General features: G+C 39.1%; 1 protein-coding gene across 1 annotated transcript in view; it reads left to right on the top strand.

The window, feature by feature from the left end:
• The window catches only part of CDKL4 (cyclin dependent kinase like 4), a 32,413-nt gene extending 31,842 nt beyond the window's left edge, over positions 1-571 (top strand). Inside the window, 1 exon segment of the mRNA XM_055089133.1 lies at positions 470-571. Coding sequence (XP_054945108.1) covers positions 470-571 — 102 coding nt within the window.
• The last annotated feature ends 20,541 nt before the right edge of the window (positions 572-21,112 follow it).

The following is a 21,112-nucleotide window of genomic DNA, read 5'->3' as shown; positions in this document are numbered from 1 at the left end:
TATATCTCTCCATCTGTTTGTATCCTCCTTAATTTCTTTCATCAGTGTCTTATAATTTTCTGCATACAGGTCTTTTGTCTCCTTAGGTAGGTTTATTCCTAGATATTTTATTCTTTTTGTTGCAATGGTAAATGGGAGTGTTTTCTTAATTTCACTCTCAAGAATTATTGTTTAATAGCTGGTGGACATCTATCTTTTAAACTCTGACTAGATACTCATAAATGAGTTTATTGAAATAAATCATAGTACATCTCTGAGAATCTTAGAATAAATCATAGAAACTAATTTTCAAGTATCAGAGAATCACAATTTTTGGAAAAAGTAATAACCTGTTTAATTTTTAAAATTGATGTCTTTTGACATCTTTGCACCACATGTATCCTTTTTGTTTTACCACCTTTAAATCAAACTGTACGAATAGGAATTATTTTCAATTTACTTTCCTATTTTTGTCTTGTTCTGCTATTATAATCAACTGTTTTCTCTCATACCAGGAAGCCACATCTCCCCCACACCTGATGGAAGAAAACAAGTCCTCCAGTTAAAATTCGATCATCTTCCAAACATTTAGTTCTTTCAAGTGGAAAGTAATTTAATAGGTACACATTTTTGTACCAGAGGAATAGGGATTCTCAGTGTTTCAAATGCAAATGAGCCATATGAAAATTAAGATGCTTTCTAGAATTGTTTTGCTCTGATCATTACTGTTTCCTCTGCCCATGCTTTTTACATGCCAACTTTATCTTTTAGAACATTTTCTTTAAATGTTACAAAGTCTGAACCTGCACATATGGAGGAGACATTTTCAATTTCATCAGAGCAGCCCCTCTTGAAGCAATGTGTATCGAGAATTTGTGAGCTTGTACTTTGATTTATGAAAAAGATTTACATTTATCATCTTGCTTCAGCTGACCACATGCTGTCTCAGAGCAGTATCAAATAGCTTGCCTAGCTGTTGTTTGTGTAAGGAGTGGCATTATGTTTCTGCATTTTAATTCACTCTTATTGTAACCAGGTCTGTTGAGTAATGCTGGTGTTTTATTTTGTGTTTTTTTATTGGTGTAGGAAGGGAACCTTGAAATGTCATCTAGGTTTATCCCTTAATTCCAGGGCAGACTCTACTTTCTCTGTCTCATAAGACATTGACAATTCTATTTTTAAAGCTAGCTACAGAACATGCCATACATTTACATAGAAAATCGTGGATGAACTGCAAGGAATCACCATCCTTGTGACATCATGCCCTGGGATAATTGACTGCTGACTATTGCTCTCCTTTGGTGCATAAGGAACCGTGGTTCCTTATCCTTTTCTCCTCCTGACTAAATCATCTCAGTACCTAAACCTGTCCTCCTGGGTGTATTTTCTGCATTGTCAACACTCTCTTCCAAACATTTGCATCCATAGCCTCTATAAATTTGTGCAGCCCTACACTCGGGCATCATGGTCAGGTCAAGTTTGTAAACACTTTTGAGAGCAGGAAGATTATCATTCAATTAACTTCATTTTGTGTCTCTTATCCAAAAAAGACACAGACAAACAAAACATCTCAATAAGTGAGCTGAATTTATGTTGGGATATTTTCCCAAGTAAACTTGACACACACACACACGTACATGCATACATATATGTAAATATATGTTTATAATTATAAATTTTGAAGCATCATAGTAGATACCTTTTATCCTGGACATCTAAAAATGATACAGACTGTTTGAAAGTACTTTTAGTTTGCTAGCAAGGAACTCATATAAAATAATAGCATGAGGCTGTCTATCATCACTGTCTGGCATAAAGGCACAAAATAGTGATGTCTCTATCAATAAATATTAAGATTATTTCATTAAATTTTTTCTGCTCCTGGGTCTGGCATGCTTACCTGAACATTGTCAGATTTTGCGAATATGCATAATTCCAGAAAATCCTTGTATTTGGCACCAAGGCACCAAGCATAAATTGTTATTAAGAAAACACAGTTCCACCTTACGTTCATCTCTAAAAGTCTGTTGCACATATAAATATGGCTCTGTAAACTTCCAGAGAATCTCATTCAGTTACTTGGGTGCATCTCTTTATTAAGGAATTATGGCATCTAAACAATAGTTCCTTGCTCACTGGAAGGATATTTTAAGTGGGCTTATTTAGCCATTTAACGTACTCAGTGTGAATATAAGCTGCTAGGATCTTCTTTATTTTCATCTTTTTTATCAGAATGTGCCTCTTCAGATTTGTATGTTTCTTGCATTTTTAATAAGATGATACCAAAGGTGCAAGGACAATGAGAAATAAAAAATAAAAGGCAACATTGATTAAAGATTCCTTTTTAGCTTTCATAATGCTTTTATCATTGAAGCCTTCTTATTGCCAAACCACACATGCTACTCCAGCTCTCCTAAATGTATATACACATATACACTATATATATATATATATATATGTGTGTATATATATATATATATATATATATATATATATATAGGGTTGGCCGAAAGTTTGTTTGGGTTTTTCCATAACATCTTATGAAAAAACCAGAAGGAACTTTTTGGCCAACCCAATAAAATATATATATATACACACACATACACAAACATATATGCAGGTATTAAGAAGACAGCACAAGACTCCATTATCCATTTTATAACTGTGCTTCAAACAACAGTGGAATTTTGGGCAGGGGTTGGTAGGGTGACTGTCTTCCCGTAATTTTTGCTTACATTTAAGAATCAATTCAAACTAGCATTTCTCTCTCAATTTTTTTCCTTAGACAAATCCATCGTTTAGGTATCACTGAGGAGAGGAGAGGGGAAAGCATCTAATGCTTAGAAAAATGTTCCAATGCAGTCATATGAGCTTGAAGAAAAGGAATCTTCTGATGACATTTGCATACTTATATCTCCCTGGGTGGCCCAGGCCCCGGAGCACTACAGCTGCCTGTATCACTCAGGGGCACATGTCTCAAAGTGAGACTCTTCGAAGTGCGTATTTCTCACCTCCGTACTTCACAAATTCCCTCGCATTTCTCAGCCACATGGAAGACAGTTGCACTTGTACCCAAATTAAGTAATGACTTTTGTAAAAGTTATCCTCAGCAAATAGGCTTGCCCCAGGCTCTGTGCAGAGGCTCACGCGATTCTATAACCATGTGTTTCCTTTTACAGTCTTGCACAGTTTCTGGCTTACCTGGGACTTGTCTCACCGTGACAGCTTCCAGTCTTTTTAATTTATTTATAGAGCTCTTCCCCAGTGCTGCCCAAAAACTACACTGTCATGGTGAGTGACGCCACCTAAATACTCCTTTTCTCTACCTCAGTGTGACCTCTTGGCTCCCTGGTTTCCTCAGACTTTCCACACTCGTGTACCTGGGAATCTCTAAGCTGCTTGCTTGCCATTTCTTTCTTCCTTTCTTTCTTTTTCTTTCTTTCTTCCTTCCTTTCTTTCTTTCTCTCTTTCTTCCTTCCTTCCTTTCTTTCCTCCTTCCTTCCTTTCCTCCCTCCCTTCTTTCTTTCTTTTTTCCTTTCTTTCTTGCTTTCACAGAGCACTTTACAGAGAATTAAAAGGGCAGACCTGGGGCTTCCCTGGTGGCGCAGTGGTTGCGCGTCCGCCTGCCGATGCAGGGGAACCGGGTTCGCGCCCCGGTCTGGGAGGATCCCGCATGCCGCGGAGCGGCTGGGCCCGTGGGCCATGGCCGCTGGGCCTGCGCGTCCGGAGCCTGTGCTCCGCAACGGGAGAGGCCACAACAGGGGGAGGCCCGCATACCACAAAAAAAAAAAAAAAAAAGTGCAGACCTTACTTTTTCTTAGTGCTCCTGCTTCTTTGGGGGAGAAGGAAGTGCGCCGTAGAAAGGACATTTGATTCAGCTTGTGTCAGCGCCGTAGGCCTATTTGCTCAGACTCTGTCTTTGGTCTCTGTTTCAGTCCCGGTGATATCTGAATGTGATTGTTCTGACTTGCTGCAATCACAAAGCCCTTGAGGGGTCACTTTTTGAAGATTACTTTAACTAGACTGAATCATTAAAAAGTGGTGTTCAAGAGGCAACTGTTGAATGCTTTGGATTAGGGGGATGATTGAGTAAAGGGTAACAACAAAGCTCCCAAGCAGGGAATGAAGAGGTGATCAGGGAGACTGTCCTTCTCAGGTAGCTCTCTCACTGTTCTTTAGTGCTCTTGCAGGTTCCCCAAAATACAAGATGTAAGAAAATTAATATGTTATTTTTAATAAGATGAAAACATTTTTCAATTCCGAAGATGTTGTATGGTCCTTTAGCATACTTGCCACAGAATTGCAATTTTTCAAAAAGACACTTTCTTAGTCATTTGTCACCACCAGGATTTCCAGTCCTGGTCTTGGAACAACCTGAACAGCACAGAGTTCTCTGAAAGAAAAAAAATCTTTTTTTTAATTGAAACGTACTACCAGAAGAGGAATGATCCTAAAATTCTACAAACAGTAAAATCTTGAAAAAATTGAGTTGTCAGTATCAGGTATTAACTAAATCACAGATATGCCAATTTCTAATGCACATAGTTAAGACAAAGATGAAATGCCACTCACAAGTTAAAGTAATATTCTGGGTATGTATGTGTATTTGTTTTCTGCTGGAATTGTTAACAAGTTCATTCTTGTTTTAAGAGAAGACTGAAAGTCTTTAAGAGTGGTAGTTTAGAGAATAATAGAAATATCATTTGGTCTGCGAGTTAGGCCACTGGGTTCTAGGCCTGGCTTGCAGCTCTCTGTGTAGCCTTGTCACAACATGTAACTTTATTTTGCCTTCATTTTCTCATTTGTAAAATAAGAGAGTGGATAAACGAGGTGATTTTTTAGGCTCCCCTTCAGCTCTAAACTTCTATGATTCTCTGTAGCACGTGGTGTTTGCGTCCTGGACGTATCTTCCACTAGAAGAGGCTTTCTAGAGATTGTTTAACAATATCAAGATAAATTTTGCTGTTTATGATCTAGCCAGGAGCAAGGAGATTCTCTCTCTCTTTCTCTCTCGCCTGCTTTCTTTCATACTCACACAAACGCACACACACAACACCCCCTGCTAGTTCTATCAAGTCAATAGCAGTTTACAGACAACCACCTAACAGAGGTTAAATTTTATAAACGAAAGTGGATTTTAAAGCTAATTATCACTGGATTTTAATAATGTAAATCAAACAGGTATGCTTTCAAAATGCAGACTAATATGTAATCACTCTGCTGTTTTAATCTAACTCTAATTAGCTTGGAAATGACATATGCTGTGAAATACTAATTTAAGATAACCATTAAGGCAAAGAAAATTCCATACATTTCTAACTTCAGTAAAACTTTTAGTAGTTTCAGTAAATGAAAACTTAATGGAATTCTACAGATAGATCTGAATTATATCTTTTTTATATTTCAGCAACAGGGACGCAGGCTTAGTCAACCTTATACTTAACTTATTGTTTAAAGCTTATAATCAAGCCAAGAATTGGTTATCCTATTTAACAGGAATATAAATGACTTCTATTTATAAAGTTAAAATTCTTCTTTTCTGTTGTGATCACTAGTCACTGACTGTATCTCTAAGTATTGTTATATTGAAGATGTTGTATGTCCACTTAAGATTTTAGAGCATATTTGTAAAAATAAATGTCCATTTCAAATCACATGATATTATAGCTATATTTCAATTAGCACTGATAATTAGCATAATGGCAATTCATGCTCCTAGAAACAATTCACTACAAAACAGTTTTAGCTGTATTATGTTAGATATACATAATTTTTTTTTTTTTTTTTTTTTTTTTTGTGGTATGCGGGCCTCTCACTGTTGTGGTCTCTCCCGTTGCGGAGCACAGGCTCCGGACGCGCAGGCTCAGCGGCCATGGCTCACAGGCCCAGCTGCTCCGCGGCATGTGGGATCTTCCTGGACCCGGGCACGAACCCGTGTCCCCTGCATCGGCAGGCGGGACTCTCAACCACTGCGCCACCAGGGAAGCCCTATACATAATATTTTTAAAATTTTTCTTAAGATACTTGGAAAACCTAAGGATGGGATTAAATACTTAGGTGACTTTATGTTTGAATATGTAACTTAACCTGAATATGTTCTTTAGCTTATTTTAATAAAAGTTAGAACTATTTCTATCTCCTAATTTCTGTTCAACTCAGCTATTAGTCCATTGTCTATTACTTTGTATTCAAGTGAGAAAAACTGTCATCTTCATATGTAAATTCCAGAATTTGTTATTTAATTTCCTATCAGTTGGAATTTCTGAACAGCTGATGTGGCAGACTATTTCTTTTTTTGCCTGGGGCTGGGAATTTTACAAATGGAAAAACTAGCAAAATCTTACAAATGGAAAAACTAGCAAAATTTTACAAATGGAAAAACTAGCAAAATCTTTTCCAGTCTAACTGGCTAGATGTTTATCTCTGAGAACATCTTTACAACTTTACTTTGAGGCTGTAAGATTCTTTTTCTTCCAGTTCAGATATTTCTCTGGCCCTTTAAAATACTTAAACTACAAGATATGAAATGTTCTTGTATCTTCAAGCCCAAGCTATCACAACAGTTTCTGTTGTAGGTTTAAAAAGACAAAAAGGCTTAAGACCAAACTTAGACTAATGATCAAATGAGAGACAAACAATTGGTAAAATAATGAATGAGGTCACTAAATACGCTTCAATTCTTTCATTTTCTTTTGAACTAACCTTTCTGCTTTCATTATTTTTAACGGCACTTATGTAAAAAGAGTGCAGTCAGTTATTTCCAGCAGTAACTGCAACAATTTCAACCCACGTCAGTTTTACCATGACACTTTGCCAGTCCTCTTATCAAGAGGTGAAGTCTCCCTCCCTCTCCTCATCTTGTGACCTCTGTCTTCCTTAGATGCCCTGTGCCATTTCTGGGCCTAGCCCTTGAAAGCCCTGGCAGCTTCTGCCTTCTCTCTCTGGGGAAGCCAGCGTCCATGCTGTAAAAAAGTTTGGGCTAGATACTACTAAGTAATAAGATACCACGTGGAGAAGAAGAGGCTGCTGGAGGGGCACCAAGGGGGCAATCGTGAGTAAAGCCTTCCCGGACCTTCCAACTCTAGTGTAGCCACCAGCTGAATGTCACCAAATGAGTGTCCCTAGCCAGCATCAGGTAGAACAGGATAACTGCCCAGCTGAGCCCAGTCAACCTACGCAACTATTAAAAATAATAAGTCAGTGGTTTTAAACCACTACTTTTCAGGTTGGATTTGTTATGCAGCAATAGATAACTGAAAGAGTATGTTTTTAAATTGTATACCATTGCAGTGGAGAAACATGCTCTTAAATTTTATGCAAACTTAAAGTAAGGCATAAGGTCTGATGTTATTTTTTTTTAATTTTAATGAAGTATATTTGATTTACAATGTTGTGTTAATTTCTGTTGTACAGCAAAGTGATTCACTTATACATATATATATTCTTTTTCTTTTTTTAATTTTATTTTATTATTTGGCTGCATCGGGTCTTAGTTGTGGCACACGGGATCTTCATTGCAGCTTGTGGGATCTTGCATTGCAGCGCACGGGATCGTTCATTGCAGCGTGCAGGATCTTTCATTGTGGCACGCAGGCTTCTCCCTAGTTGTGGCGTGGGCTCCAGAGCATACAGGCTTAGTTACTCCACGGCAAGTGGGATCTTAGTTTCCCAAGCAGGGATCAAACCCGTGTCCCCTGCATTGGAAGGCGGATTCTTAACCACTGGACCACCAGGGAAGTCCCCTATACCACATCTTCTTTATCCATTCGTCTGTCAATGGACATTTAGGTTGTTTCCATTGTAAATAGTAAATAGTGCTGCCATGAACATAGGGGTGCATGTATCTTTTCAAATTATAGTTTTGGGGTCTGATGTTATTTAACCTAGAATTAAGTACATACTCTAGGGACTCTGAAAATCATTCTTCCCTGTTGCCCACTGGCCTCTACCTTTGAATCTCATTTATCTTAGTCAAGGCTGCTATACTTCCAAGGGGGAAATCATCTTCTCATAAAGCATGTATAACGACCCCATGTGGGAAATCTAAAGCACCATAATGAAGAAATGGTCCAGACATTGTAGTCTACGAAATTCTTGCTAGAAATCTGCTTGATTTCTTCACAGTGATTTAAGAGGAAATTTCCTTCTTTTTGCATGAAAAATATTCACATCCATGTTAGCTAACTGGATGGATGCCAGAATACTCATTTTCTACCTTTTGCCACCCACCCCCCCCAAAATAACCACTCAAGTCAGTCTGGGTCCTGATGGGTGTTTTTGAAGCAGTGCACTTCGCTCCTCTTCCCACTCACTAGACATCACCTGGATCATCTTCTGGCTCTTAGGGGAAAGACTAGTCACACTGAAAGAGCTTCTTCTCATAACCAAAGATCTTTAGCACTTTTGACTACTCAAGATAGCTGGTGCCATTGTCTTTCCACATTTCCCCTTTTTCTCTTTTAACTTCAAAGGCATCCAACCAGAGGTGATTTTGGCTTTGCCACTTATAGGTCATGACCTTTGATAATCAGTGTCTTCAACTCTAAAATGAGAATTTTAACACCTGAAGTTGTTAAAAGTATTAACTGAAACAATTATGTTAATATACTTTGTAACATAAAGAGCTATGTAAATACCGATTATTATTTTTAATACCTTCTAGAACTTTTGAATACATTTACTTCTACAGTTAATATGTGATCCCTTGAAATAAATCTGTAGAGTTTTTTAAAATACAGTAGTTGCCATGTTCCCTCCCAAAGAAGTATGAGAACTCATCCTACTCAATGGCTCCTGTCTTCCATTTGGTGGCTCTTGCATTTCCAACATGAAAGGATCTTACCTTCCAGCAAACAAAAATGTCAAGTTTTTCTTTGTATACAATTTAGTTTATTGGCACTATTTAAAATGTCTGCTTATTGCCTAGCAAACACTACCAAGTACTAGGAAGAAAGAGAAGTAAGGCCCTCAGTGTAATATGTAGCCACCAAGAAGAATCAGCTTAATGGGATTTAACCAGAAAGGCACAAATTAAAATCTCACCAGAAAACCTAAAGACACCAACACCAGCATCATGAAATAATCTGACCACAACTCCAAGAGATTTTCTAAAGTGTTGGAATCATCAGAGATAGGAGAGTTGGCTGGGGAGGTACAACTAAATTTTGAAGAAAAAGCATTTTAGGTATGGGAATACACAAAACAAATTTAATATTGTGTTTTGTTAAACAGCCCAGGATGATTAGTTATAGGAAACTCAACTAGAGAAAAAGCAAGAGATCCAGGCTAGAGGCGCGAGTCTTAATTTAATCTCTGTATTCTGGCAACTGAAGTTGTATAAACAATTTTTATTCCTGATGCAATGAGGAAGTGCCGTGAATGAGAAGGAAAGTCAGGCCTAATCTTTGAGAAATACTTGCACTGAGAGGAAAAAGGACAGGAGGGAGAATTGTCAGAGGCACTAGGCAGAGGAAGAATCAGTATTTGTCACTGGTCCAGCAGCAGTCCCCATCTGAAGATCTCCTTTCCACCGTTCCTCCCTTCCTCTTTCCTAATTCTCCTCCTCTCTAGCCACACAGCTACTTTTCTTGGATTTGAATCCCTATCCTATGTCTTCAGTTTCTTCCTTTACCAAATACCCATCACTCCACTCTACTCTGGCAAAGACAGGCTCCATTATCCAATTAACTTCCTCCTGGATTTGCTAATCTCCTACTACCAGTACCTGTAATTTTCAGGTCAGAGAAAAACATCCTGAATTTAATTTTCTCTAATATAAGAACCCCCTGTAAAACAGCAGCACTATCTTATATAAACTAAATTTGGAAGTAATCTTAGATTGAATTCAAATAGATGTATAAGATATATTTGTTTTAAAGATTGACATCTCATTGGATGTCCTACACTCTGTTATTTCTTCAATGCAATCCCCTTTAGGGGGAAAAAAAAAAAACCCTCACCAAAATTGACTCCATCAATGTTCCCTTTAAATCATGGGTTTTTAGCCGTGAGTTGGCTTCAAGGGATCCGTTGGAAGTCCCCTCCTCCGTTCCCAAATCCAGATTGCAAGTGTAACCGAGGGCTATTATTGCCCCAAACTCCAGAGAGCTTTGCTGGGTTAATACCTGGACAGCTCACAGTACCTCTAATCTAGGGCAAAGGACCTCTTCCCCTTTGCCCTGCTACTCACCAGCTTGCCTTTCCCTGCATCTCGAGCTCTTTATGACTTGAAATAGGGCAAAACCATGACTAATTCCACCTTACAGGCTGACTGGCCTAGAAGAGATAAAAATCCCTTCCTCATTCTGCCTTAAATAGTTAACATTTAGAAATGCATCTGGGTTCCAAAATAACCCCACTGAGAAGCTATTAGGGAGATAAAGTACCAGTTAGAATTTTTGTGTGAATTTGTTTAAAGGAATAGCTTTCCCAAGAGCTGTTTGTCATCAGAATGTTGAGAAAATAGAGGTGTGGGCTAAGGTAGGTGGGACTGTTGGGTGGCTGGAAGGCAACATGAGGGCAAGGGGTCTTTCTTTAGGGATTGGGAGTGAAGGGCAACACAAGGGGTGAGAAATGGAGGTGGAAATATGCCTACAACAAACCGTGTCCACTTTGAAACTTTATCAGCGCCATCTTTGGCCATCATTTCTTACAAAGAACATGCATCAAAGCAGCATGGGGAGGTGGACATACCTTGGGTTCTAGAGCCAGATCTGCTACTAACTACATTGTTTTGAAGTGTTCCCTTCTCTCTCTGGCTGTAATAAGGAGTAGTCAAGCTCAGTGTTTTTAAGGATCCCTCTGGCTAAGATATTTTGTGAAGTGACATGGACGAAAGGCTGTCATCTATCTCTTGTCTTTTTCCTGTGTCCTCTTCCACCCTCCTTTTCTCAGGTCTGTGGACAGAGTAATGGCCTAGCTAAGGATCACACTCTATCTGCTTCACAAAGAAGGAACTCATCCTGTGTCCTTCCGCTTTCCTGATCTACCCTGGGGTCTCCTTTCTCCCTTCTGTCTGCTGCAGAGAGCTAGCTCCTTACTGGCAAATGCAAAGTCCTGGGGGTGCACTTGCTTTGCAAGAGCCCGGCTTTCATTTTGTACGCAAACCAAAGATATATGAGGTATTAGATGGTTTATGTTATTCAGCACTGAGCTTGGGTTTTGTTTTGTTGCTGCTGTTGTTTTGTTTTGTTTCGCCTTGGAAAGCACTTTAAACTCCTTGTTGCCACAGATGATGGCACACCATAAATAGACGAGCTGGATGGCACTCTGAACTGGAAGAATACCATTTTTGCCCGTAAGTGCACAACAGGCCCTTTGATCAATAACATCGACAAAGAAGACTACACATGGCTGAGAGAATAGCTATTAAGCACAAGTGAAATTGAAACTTCAATTTTCAAATTGCACAATTCCTAAGGACTAAAGTAAATTCTTGGCCAGGATCCCAAGAAGACTCCATCTAGCAACATTGCCAGGAGATTTTCCGGCACTCTCAGTATATAAAATCCCAGAACATTATTTACAGTACTTTTATTTTACCTCAACTTGCTAACCACATTACCTTATCTTGCACAAATTTACAACGTGTTTTTTGTTGGTTTTTGTTTTTTTGGTTTTTTTTTTTTTTTTTCAGAATTTTTAAACCCATAAGGGAGTGGTAATAACCAATGCAGTTGAATATTTTAGGAAACTTGACAGGATCAAAGCTAGAGAAAAGCATTAAATAATGATAGAAATCTCAAGCCTTATGTAGTATAAAGGAAAGAAATATTTAAAATCAATATTCAGAATATAATGCAGCGATCATATGTTGATATACAAATCATTGATGAATTATGGGGGCAATTTATGGCTTTTTCGATTCATCCTTAATTTCACCAATTTACACATTTACACATGTGTATTATTACTTTTTCTTTTCTGTTGGCTTTTATGTTCTTGATAAATTAACTGGTCCAAGGGAATTAAATTACAGTCAGCTCTTATCAGATGTCAGGCATCGTACTGGATGCTTTATATCAATATAAACACTCCCTAATATACTCTACCAAACACCGTAGGAAGTAGGTATTGTTAGCCATATTTTACAAGTAAGAAATCTCAGGTTCAGGGCTTCCCTGGTGGCACAGTGGTTGGGAGCCCACCTGCCGATGCAGGGGACACGGGTTCGTGTCCCGGTCCGGGAAGATCCCACATGCCGCGGATCTCAGGTTCAAAGACATAGCCAGAAAGTAGCAGAGCCAGAAGGTAGCGATCTAAAAACTTCATAAAACTTCCACCAAACTTTTCACTTATTTTTGCATTTAAAGGTGGTAAGCATTTAAAGGTCTGAAGCTAACCCTAACTCTAACCCTAACCCTAACTCTAACCCTAACCCTAACCCTTGTTTTGGGGCATTTTCAATTTTTTGCTGAATTCTTATATCCTGATATTGGTAATTTCCCCAAGGCCAACCTTAACTAAAATAACTATGTAGGGCTTCCCTGGTGGCGCAGTGGTTGAGAATCCACCTGCCAATGCAGGGGACGCGGGTTCGAGCCCTGGTCTGGTAAGATCTCACATGCCGCGGAGCAACTAGGCCTGTGAGCCACAACTACTGAGCCTGCGCCTCTGGAGCCTGTGCTCCGCAATGGGAGAGGCCGCGATAGTGAGAGGCCCGCGCACCGTGATGAAGAGTGGCCCCCGCTTGCCACAACTGGAGGAAGCCCTCGCACAGAAACGAAGACCCAACACAGCCAAAAATAAATAAATAAATATTTTTTTAAAAAATAAAATAAAATAAAATAACTATGTAAAAACACTGTGCCCTTACCTAAATAGCTAGTCCCAAACTATAACAGGGTGTTTGGTCTCTTTGCCAGTAGATCTCATCACATTTGTAAACGAAGGCATCTGCATATTCTTCTTCTGTATATGCAGGGTCTAGCTCTAACCAAAGTGATGGTACTGAAATTATCATGAAACGTGAGCAGTCTGAACACTACATAAAAAGGTATAATTTAAAACAGAGTCCTTTGTGAGATTACACCAATCTTCTGATTTTTACAGATAAGGAAGCCAGAACCTTGAAAAAGGTAAAGGACCCAAAGAAATGTCAAACATAGATTAAATAGGTGGTCAAAACTTTATTTGTTTCATTTAACTACTTGTGTCTCTTCATTGCCTTATTTGATAATGGATTTGAGGCAGTTTCTATTTATAATAATTATAAAATAAAATTAGAGAATAATTTCCTAAAGCAAGAATGATGAAATGTTCTAAAATTAGAAAGTGGTGATGGTTGCACAGGCTATGAAAATACTGAATGACACCGAATTGGGTACCTAAAGAATAAATTTTATGGTATATGAATCATATCTCAATAAAACTTAATTTTTTCAAAAGAGCAAGACTCTATTTCTTTTAATAGGTTAGAGGATAAAACGAAGGATTGGTGACTTTTAAATTTTTATTTATTTTTATTATTTACAGTCTCTCTTCTCTATTCCATATTAGAATATCACCAGTGAATTGGCCCAAGTCATATTAGCTTAATGAATCAAGAACATTGATCTATTGCCACTAATTCTCAATTGTGGAGTATTAGGCCAGGTTTCAAAGTTTCTACTGCGGTTGAGAAATTGTTTTTGAACAAGATTCTGGAATATATTTCCAAAGAGAATGCATTTTTCCCATGAGAAATCTCTGAGTAAATTAAAAGCCATAAACTAAGGGGTCTTGTTGATTTCTATTAAGAAATAGAAAGTTAAATCTGTTGCTCTTATTATACAGGCATACATTTGTATACAAGCATACATTTCAAACAAAATCTTTTAATATTAGTACACACAAATTGATCTAGGAATCCTCCTTCAAATTTTTTTTTGAATTTTTTTTAACATCTTTATTGGAGTATAATTGCTTTACCATGGTGTGTTAGTTTCTGCTTTATAACAAAGTGAATCAGCTATACGTATACATATATCCCCATATCTCCTCCCTCTTGCGTCTCCCTGCCCTTCTTCAAATTTATCATAGAATATAACGAGCTCAGAGAAAGACTTGAAAACAAAGATATTCATCCTAGCATTATCATTATTTATAGTAACAAAAAAGCTAAAACAAATCTAAATGTCCAACAACAGGAGAATTTTAGGGTATAGTGGAATATTGTACAGTCCTTTAAAATGGGGTTTTTATTTATTTTAAAATCTATATTACTTTTCTGATTACAGAGATAATAACAATATACATATTATTTTAAAAATTTAAACTGCCAAACATTTCCACACAACTCCTTCTCTTAAGACATAAACAAAATTAAATGCTTGGTGAATATTTTATATGACCATCCTATAATACTGCTTTACAACTTGCTTTGTTCACTTCATAATGAATCTTTGCACATCACTTTCTGCACATCTCCCTCACTAGCTTGTTTTTGTTTTTGTTTTAACATTGTTAAAAATTATAAGACTCAGGGAGATGTTCACGATATAATGTTAAGCGAAAAAAAAAGCAGACTAGAAAACATTAAGTATGGTATGATCCTAAATTGGGTAGGAGGCGGAGTGGCAAAGATTATACACAAATTCATATAAAAACTGAAAGAAATACAACAAATTGTTAATTATGGTTAATTCTAAGTGGTAGAATTGTGAGCAACTTTATTTTCTTCTATTTAATATTTTGTATTTTCCAAATTATCTATGATGAGCATGTTAAAAAATAGCACTGGCGTTTTCTGTTTCCAAAAATAATTTTGGTTTCTTGTAGGCAATCTGGAAAATGCAGATAAACCCAAATAAGAAAATAAGAAGTCACTCACAATCCAACTACCCTGAGATAATAATTGTTGTCTTTTAGATACATTTTTAAAAATTGGTGTATAATTACTTTACAATGTTGTGTTAGTTTATGTTATACAACAAAGTGAATCAGCTCTATGTAAACATATATCCCCTCCCTCTTGGACCTCCCTCATACCCCCCATACCCCCCATCTAGGTCACCACAGAGCACCAAGCTGAGCTCCCTGTGCTACACAGCAGCTTCCCACCAGCTATCTGTTTTACACCTTAAGTAGTGTATATATGTCAATCCCAATCTCCCAATTCATCCAACCCCCCCCCCACCAAACAACTTTGTGTGTGTGTGTATTTTACAAAGATAAAATTACACTGGCCATAATTTTTGTAACTGACCTTTGTCCCTTTGTCACTTAAATGTAGTGTGAACGTTCAAAAAATTTCACTAAACACTCTTCTACAAAATGTTCTTTTGGCTACACAGGACCATAATTTATACATAGGATTCAGTTATTACCACTTTTGCTTTTATAGTTGATGTAGTGAGCATTTGTATGAATAGATCTTTGTGCATATATACTGTACAATATTTTCACCTGGATAAATAGCTAGAAATGGAATTGCTGAGTCAGATGGGCTGCAAAATTTTAATGCTTCTGATACTTATTGCCAAGACATTCTTCAGAAAAGATTTAGCAAGTTTTCCTCCCAACAGTGGAATGAAAAGGTGGTCATTTTCCACACCTTCAGCACTGCCAGGTGTTAGTAATCTGGAAACTGACTTTTATTATTTTTTCTCTTAGTGGGAAAATGATAAATGTTTTTTTACAGAAAACTTAGAATGTACAAATAAGCAAAGAAAATAAAAATCATAAGGATATCATCAACCACTGATTCTTCCTCTGTCTATATATATATGTGTATATGCACATATGCATATGTACATATTCTTTTTTTTTTTTTTTTGTGGTACGCGGGCCTCTCACTGCTGTGGCCTCTCCCCTTGTGGAGCACAGGCTCCAGACGCGCAGGCTCAGTTGTTGTGGCTCATGGGCCCAGCCTCTCCGCGACATGTGGGATCCTCCCGGACCGGGGCACGAAGCCGCGTCCCCTGCACCGGCAGGCGGACCCCCAACCACTGCGCCACCAGGGAAGCCCCATATTTACTTCTTAATAAAAGTAAATCATGTAATAAATGGCAGCTAATACTTATTAAGCGTTAACTGTTAGACTCTATGCTATGTGTTTAAAGTGAATTATCTCATTGACTCCTTATGCCTTTATATAATAGTACTTTTAGTAGTTAATATGTCTATATTTTATTTTATTTATTTATTTATTTATTTTTTGCGGTACACGGGCCTCTCACTGTTGTGGCCTCTTCCCTTTGCAGAGCACAGGCTCCGGACATGCAGGCTCAGCGGCCATGGCTCACCGGCCCAGCTGTTCCGCGGCATGTGGGATCCTCCCGCACCGGGGCATGAACCCGCGTCGCCTGCATTGGCAGGCGGACTCTCAACCACTGCGCCACCAGGGAAGCCCAATATGTCTATATTTTAAAAAGGAAAGCTGAGTAGAGGGATTAAGAAACTTGCCTTAGGTTATATAGTTAATATGTGGCAGAGCTGATATTAAACTATCTTTTAGTTTTTTTAAAGATTCCTTGTTCTTATGTCCATTAGGAACCCCTAGAAGGTTTCATATTCCCTGTCATGGGGGATGGCCAACTTTGCTAAAAGCATAAGTACTGACCTAACCGTTTTACTGAAATAAGAGTATTTATTATTTTGAATTTAAAAGATGCTTGTGTATAAATGAGTGGATGAACAAAAAAACAAATAGGGAGGGAAGGAGGAATCTTCAGTACAGAAGAATTCCAGTTAATATACGTAGATACTGTTCCCTCCAAGAGATAGAGCTCAGTTCCCCTCCCCTTGAGTGTGGGTTGCACTTAGTGACTCTGTTCCAAAGAATAGAGCACGAAAAGGGAACATATAGTGACTTCAGAGTAGAGGGACCTGGCAGAGCCCACCTACGCATGTGATCCATGTTAACATCACCAGGGATCAGTCATCATGGTGATGACATGGACCCCCTGATCTGGTGTGAAGAGAAGGGTCCTTCTTCTTCCACTCTTCACACCTTATTATTATTACTATTTTGGCTGCTCCATGCAGCATGTGGGATCTTAGTTCCCTACCAGGGATCAAACCCATGCCCCCTGCAGTGGAAGCATGGAGTCTTAACCACTGGACCTCCACAGAAGTTGCAGTCTCCTCTTTTTCTGTTCTTGCTTCCCAGTTAAGGATCCAGTGTCCAGCCAGAGTGTGGCCAAAAGGAAAAACTCAGATGAGGCACGGCAGGCTGATCTCTAGGGCTTGATCCCAGGGACACAACTAGTTTTCCTGTTAGGGTTGTTTTTTTTTAATATTTAAGAATTTATTTATTTATTTGGCTGTGCTGGGTCTTAGTTGCGGCATGTGGGATCTTCATTGCCGCAAGCGGGATCTTTTAGTTGCAGCATGTGGGATCTTTAGTTGCAGCATGTGAACTCTTAGTTGCAGCATGCGGGATCTAGTTCCTTGACCAGGGATCAAACCTGGGCCCCCTGCATTGGGAGCTCGGAGTCTTAGCCACCGGACAACCAGGGAAGTCCCAGGGTTGGTTTTTTTCGTTTCTGCAGAACTGAAAGGCCTCTGGTCACTCTTATTGATTAGTCCATTTCTCTGATACATTTCTAACTCAATTATTAGTGAGCGAAGGAGGTGGTGGTGAGGTCCACTCCTGGGTTGACTTCAAGCAGCAGGGGTTGGGTGCTCCTACTTCAGTGCTGGCTGACATCACAAATGAGCATGGAAAAGAAAACTGTGTTAAGATTATCAAGCAGTTCCAACCTGGCCTCAGCAAAACTGCTCCCACAAAGAAGGGTGGAGAGGATAAGAAGGGTTGTTCTACCATCAACAAGGTGGTGACCAGAGAATACACCATCAATGTTCACAGGTACATCATGGGGTGGGCTTCAAGAAGAGTGCCCCTCAGGCACTCCAAGAGATTAGGAAATTGCCTCGAAAGAGGTGGGAAATCCTGGTGTGCACATTGACACCAGGCTCAGCAAAGCTGTCTGGACCAAAGGAATAAGAAATGTTCCATATGGTATCTGTGTTTGGTTGTCCAGAAAATGTAATGAGGATGAAGATTCACCAAACAAGCTCTATACGGTGGTTACCTGTGTACCTGTCACCACTTTCAAAAACCTACAGACAACGGGGATAAGAACCAATTGCTGATTGTCAAAATCATGAAACTGGGAAAAAAGAGAGAGAGAGATCACCAAGTACCCAGAGGACAATATAACCCTGTTTGTTATCTTTAGCTGGACTATCTCTCCAATATTTCTTTAGATCATGAACCAGGGCTGTTTCCCTGGTTACAAAGGCCAACTCACTAGGACAAAGGGCACAATGGTTGTGTTATTCCAGGAATTTGTAATGGCAAATGCCAAACTTTCATGTGAATATGTGTATGTGTCCTGAGCATTCGGAAGAGACTATTTGTAGACTTGTAGATTACTACAGCTCTCAACCACTTTGTAAACTGCTGCCTTATTTTTTCCCCTTAATAAATAATGAACATCTATTCATGTTATTAAATGTTCTTCTACAAATCTTCCACAAATGTGATCTTCTCAAAATGACTAAATAAATTAAGAGGTGCACATCAAAGGAATACTCTGTGTATTGAAAGAATGAGGTAGTTCTCCATGTGCTAATATTGAACAATCATATTCTTCATATTGAAGAATTAAGTATAAAAAGCCAAGGGCAGGGCTTCCCTGGTGGCGCAGTGGTTGAGAGTCCGCCTGCCGATGCAGGGGACACGGGTTCGTGCCCCGGTCTGGGAAGATCCCACATGCCGCGGAGCGGCTGGGCCCGTGAGCCGTGGCCGCTGAGCCTGTGCCTCCGGAGCCTGTGCTCAGCAACGGGAGAGGTCACAACAGTGAGAGGCCCGCATACCGAAAAAAAAAAAAAAAAAAGCCAAGGGCAGAGCAGTGTGGATAGTAAGCTACCATAAAAGAAAAAATGTATATGCATATATATTATTATATGTAATATATATATGGAAGACTGTCTCTGGAAGGATTGAAAGGGAAACTGATATCAGTTGCCTTCAAGAAGGAAACTCAGTGGCTAGAAGACATGGGTGGAAAAAGGTTTATTTTTTTTTACTGTATAGCCTTTTATATCTTTTAAAAAATTTTTGGAAGACACTCATGAATTATTTAAAGGACTAATTTTTAAAAATTACAACATTATAGTTAGTGCCTGCCTAGTACATACATTAGGTTATTTCCAGTTATCACTATTATATATAACGCTTCATGCCACACACCTTAGTAGCTAAATCTTTGCCTATATTCTAATTTCCTTCAAATAAATTACTGTAAGTGAACTTGCTGAATCCAAAGGTGGGAACAGTTTTAGGCTTTTGGATATGCTTGCTAAACTCTCCAGAAAGGAATGAACTTACACTTTTTATTTCGCTACACCCTCACTAACAAGAAAAAGGTTCTATTTCTTTTTACTTTGATAGGATAAAATATAATATAGATGTGTATATTTATTTATTCCATTATATTTTATACTATATATATATACACACACTATATATGTATAATTATATGGTTTGTTTTGCTTCAAAGGAGTGCATGGATGGTAAGATTTAAGTGCTTGCATATATGAGTACATCTTTATAGTTTTTATCAATTATAGATTCTAGAGTCAGAATAATTTCCTCTCACAACTGTGAAGACAGGCTCCATTACCTTGCTGGTCTTAAGTCTGACACTGTCTGACTTGGACCGTTTGTAAGTTACCAGATTTCTTTCTTCCCCTCTGGAAGCTTTTAGAGTTTGGGCTTCATATTAATTGGCTTTCACTAGATTATGCTGCGTGACAACCTCAAAATCTTAGTAGCTGACAACACCAAATATTTATTTCCTGCTCATGTTACTGGTCCGTGGCTGCAGTTTGGCTGCTGCAGCTCTGCTCCAGGTGGTGGATTGAGAATGGGCTTGTGTGTCTTCTCGTTCAGGGATCGAGGCTAAAGGAGTGGCTCCCATAGGGGCTATGCCCTTTTCATGGCTGAGGGCCCAGGAACAAAACTCCTGGGGGAAACTTGCAGTGCCTCTAGAATCTTCTGCTCAGAAGTGGTACAGGTCACGTCTGCTCACCATGTGATGCTTAAGGCAGATCTCAGCCAAGCAAATCACAGGAAAGCGGGTGGTGAATAAGCCTTCTCCTTGGAATTCTCAATTTTCTTCTAGGAAGTGTCCAGACATAAGTTCAGCTTCTTAAGTTTCACAAATATTCAACTCATCTAAAGCAATTTGTGGGTAGTAGTCTTTACTAAGCATTGGAAGAAAATGAGAAGGCAGAGGTGGGGTATTTATAGCAGTGGCACGAAAAAAAAGTTCAAATTTGAATCTGGACATTCACGGGCATAAAAGTCCTTTGACTCCCCTCCTGCAGGGGTCTTTTTTCTCCCACCTCACCCCATACAGCAACCGTACATCTTGCTCTCCCCTCTGTCCTCTTATCTCTCCTCCTCACCCCCTCCCTCTCTTCGGTTCTTGGAATTTGGGGATTGATATTCTGGAACTTGAGCAGGAAGCAGGTGACCTGACAGAAGAAGATTAAATGTGCCTGTCTCAGTTATCTTTTGCTGCCTAACAAACCACCCAAAACTTAGTGGCTGAAAACAGCCCTTTTATTATCTCTCCCAATTCTGTGGGTAAGCTGGAGCCCAGCAGGATGGTGATTTCCGCTGGTCTCAAGTGGGGTTCTGATGCTGCTGCAGTCAGATAGCTGTGGGGCTGGAACCTCCAAATGGCTCCACTCACATGTCTGGCTGGAAGACTGGGCCTCTCTCTCTACCCGTGTAACACCAGGCCCTTTCTCTCTCCGGGTGATCTCTCCACAAAACGCCTCCAGCAGGGCAGTAGGCCTTCTACACGTTTCTCAGGCCTCCAAAATATGCGAGAGCAGAAGCTACCAGGCCTGCCTAAAGCCTAGGCCCAGAACAGGTAGGCTGTCACTTCTGCCACTTTCTGCTGGTTAAAGTGAGTCCCAGGGCCAGCCCAGGTTCAGGGTGGCAGGGAAAGCACAGAAGCATGGCTGGGGGCCACCTTTGGGGAAGAACACCACAACGCCTGAACACAGCAGCTAATAGGATTCATGCCTTTGTTAAGTGTACTTATAAAGTAGTAATAAAAGTTAATAGCATCTGGCATTATTAAATATTAAAGTATTGCTATTAAGCTGAATATTATTACTTTGTTTTTGTTTG

The sequence above is a fragment of the Physeter macrocephalus genome, chromosome 12, assembly GCF_002837175.3.
Source record: "Physeter macrocephalus isolate SW-GA chromosome 12, ASM283717v5, whole genome shotgun sequence".
Lineage (NCBI taxonomy): Eukaryota > Metazoa > Chordata > Mammalia > Artiodactyla > Physeteridae > Physeter > Physeter macrocephalus.
The sequence above is the reverse complement of the archived record's forward strand: the minus strand, read 5'-3'. Positions and strand labels throughout refer to the sequence as shown.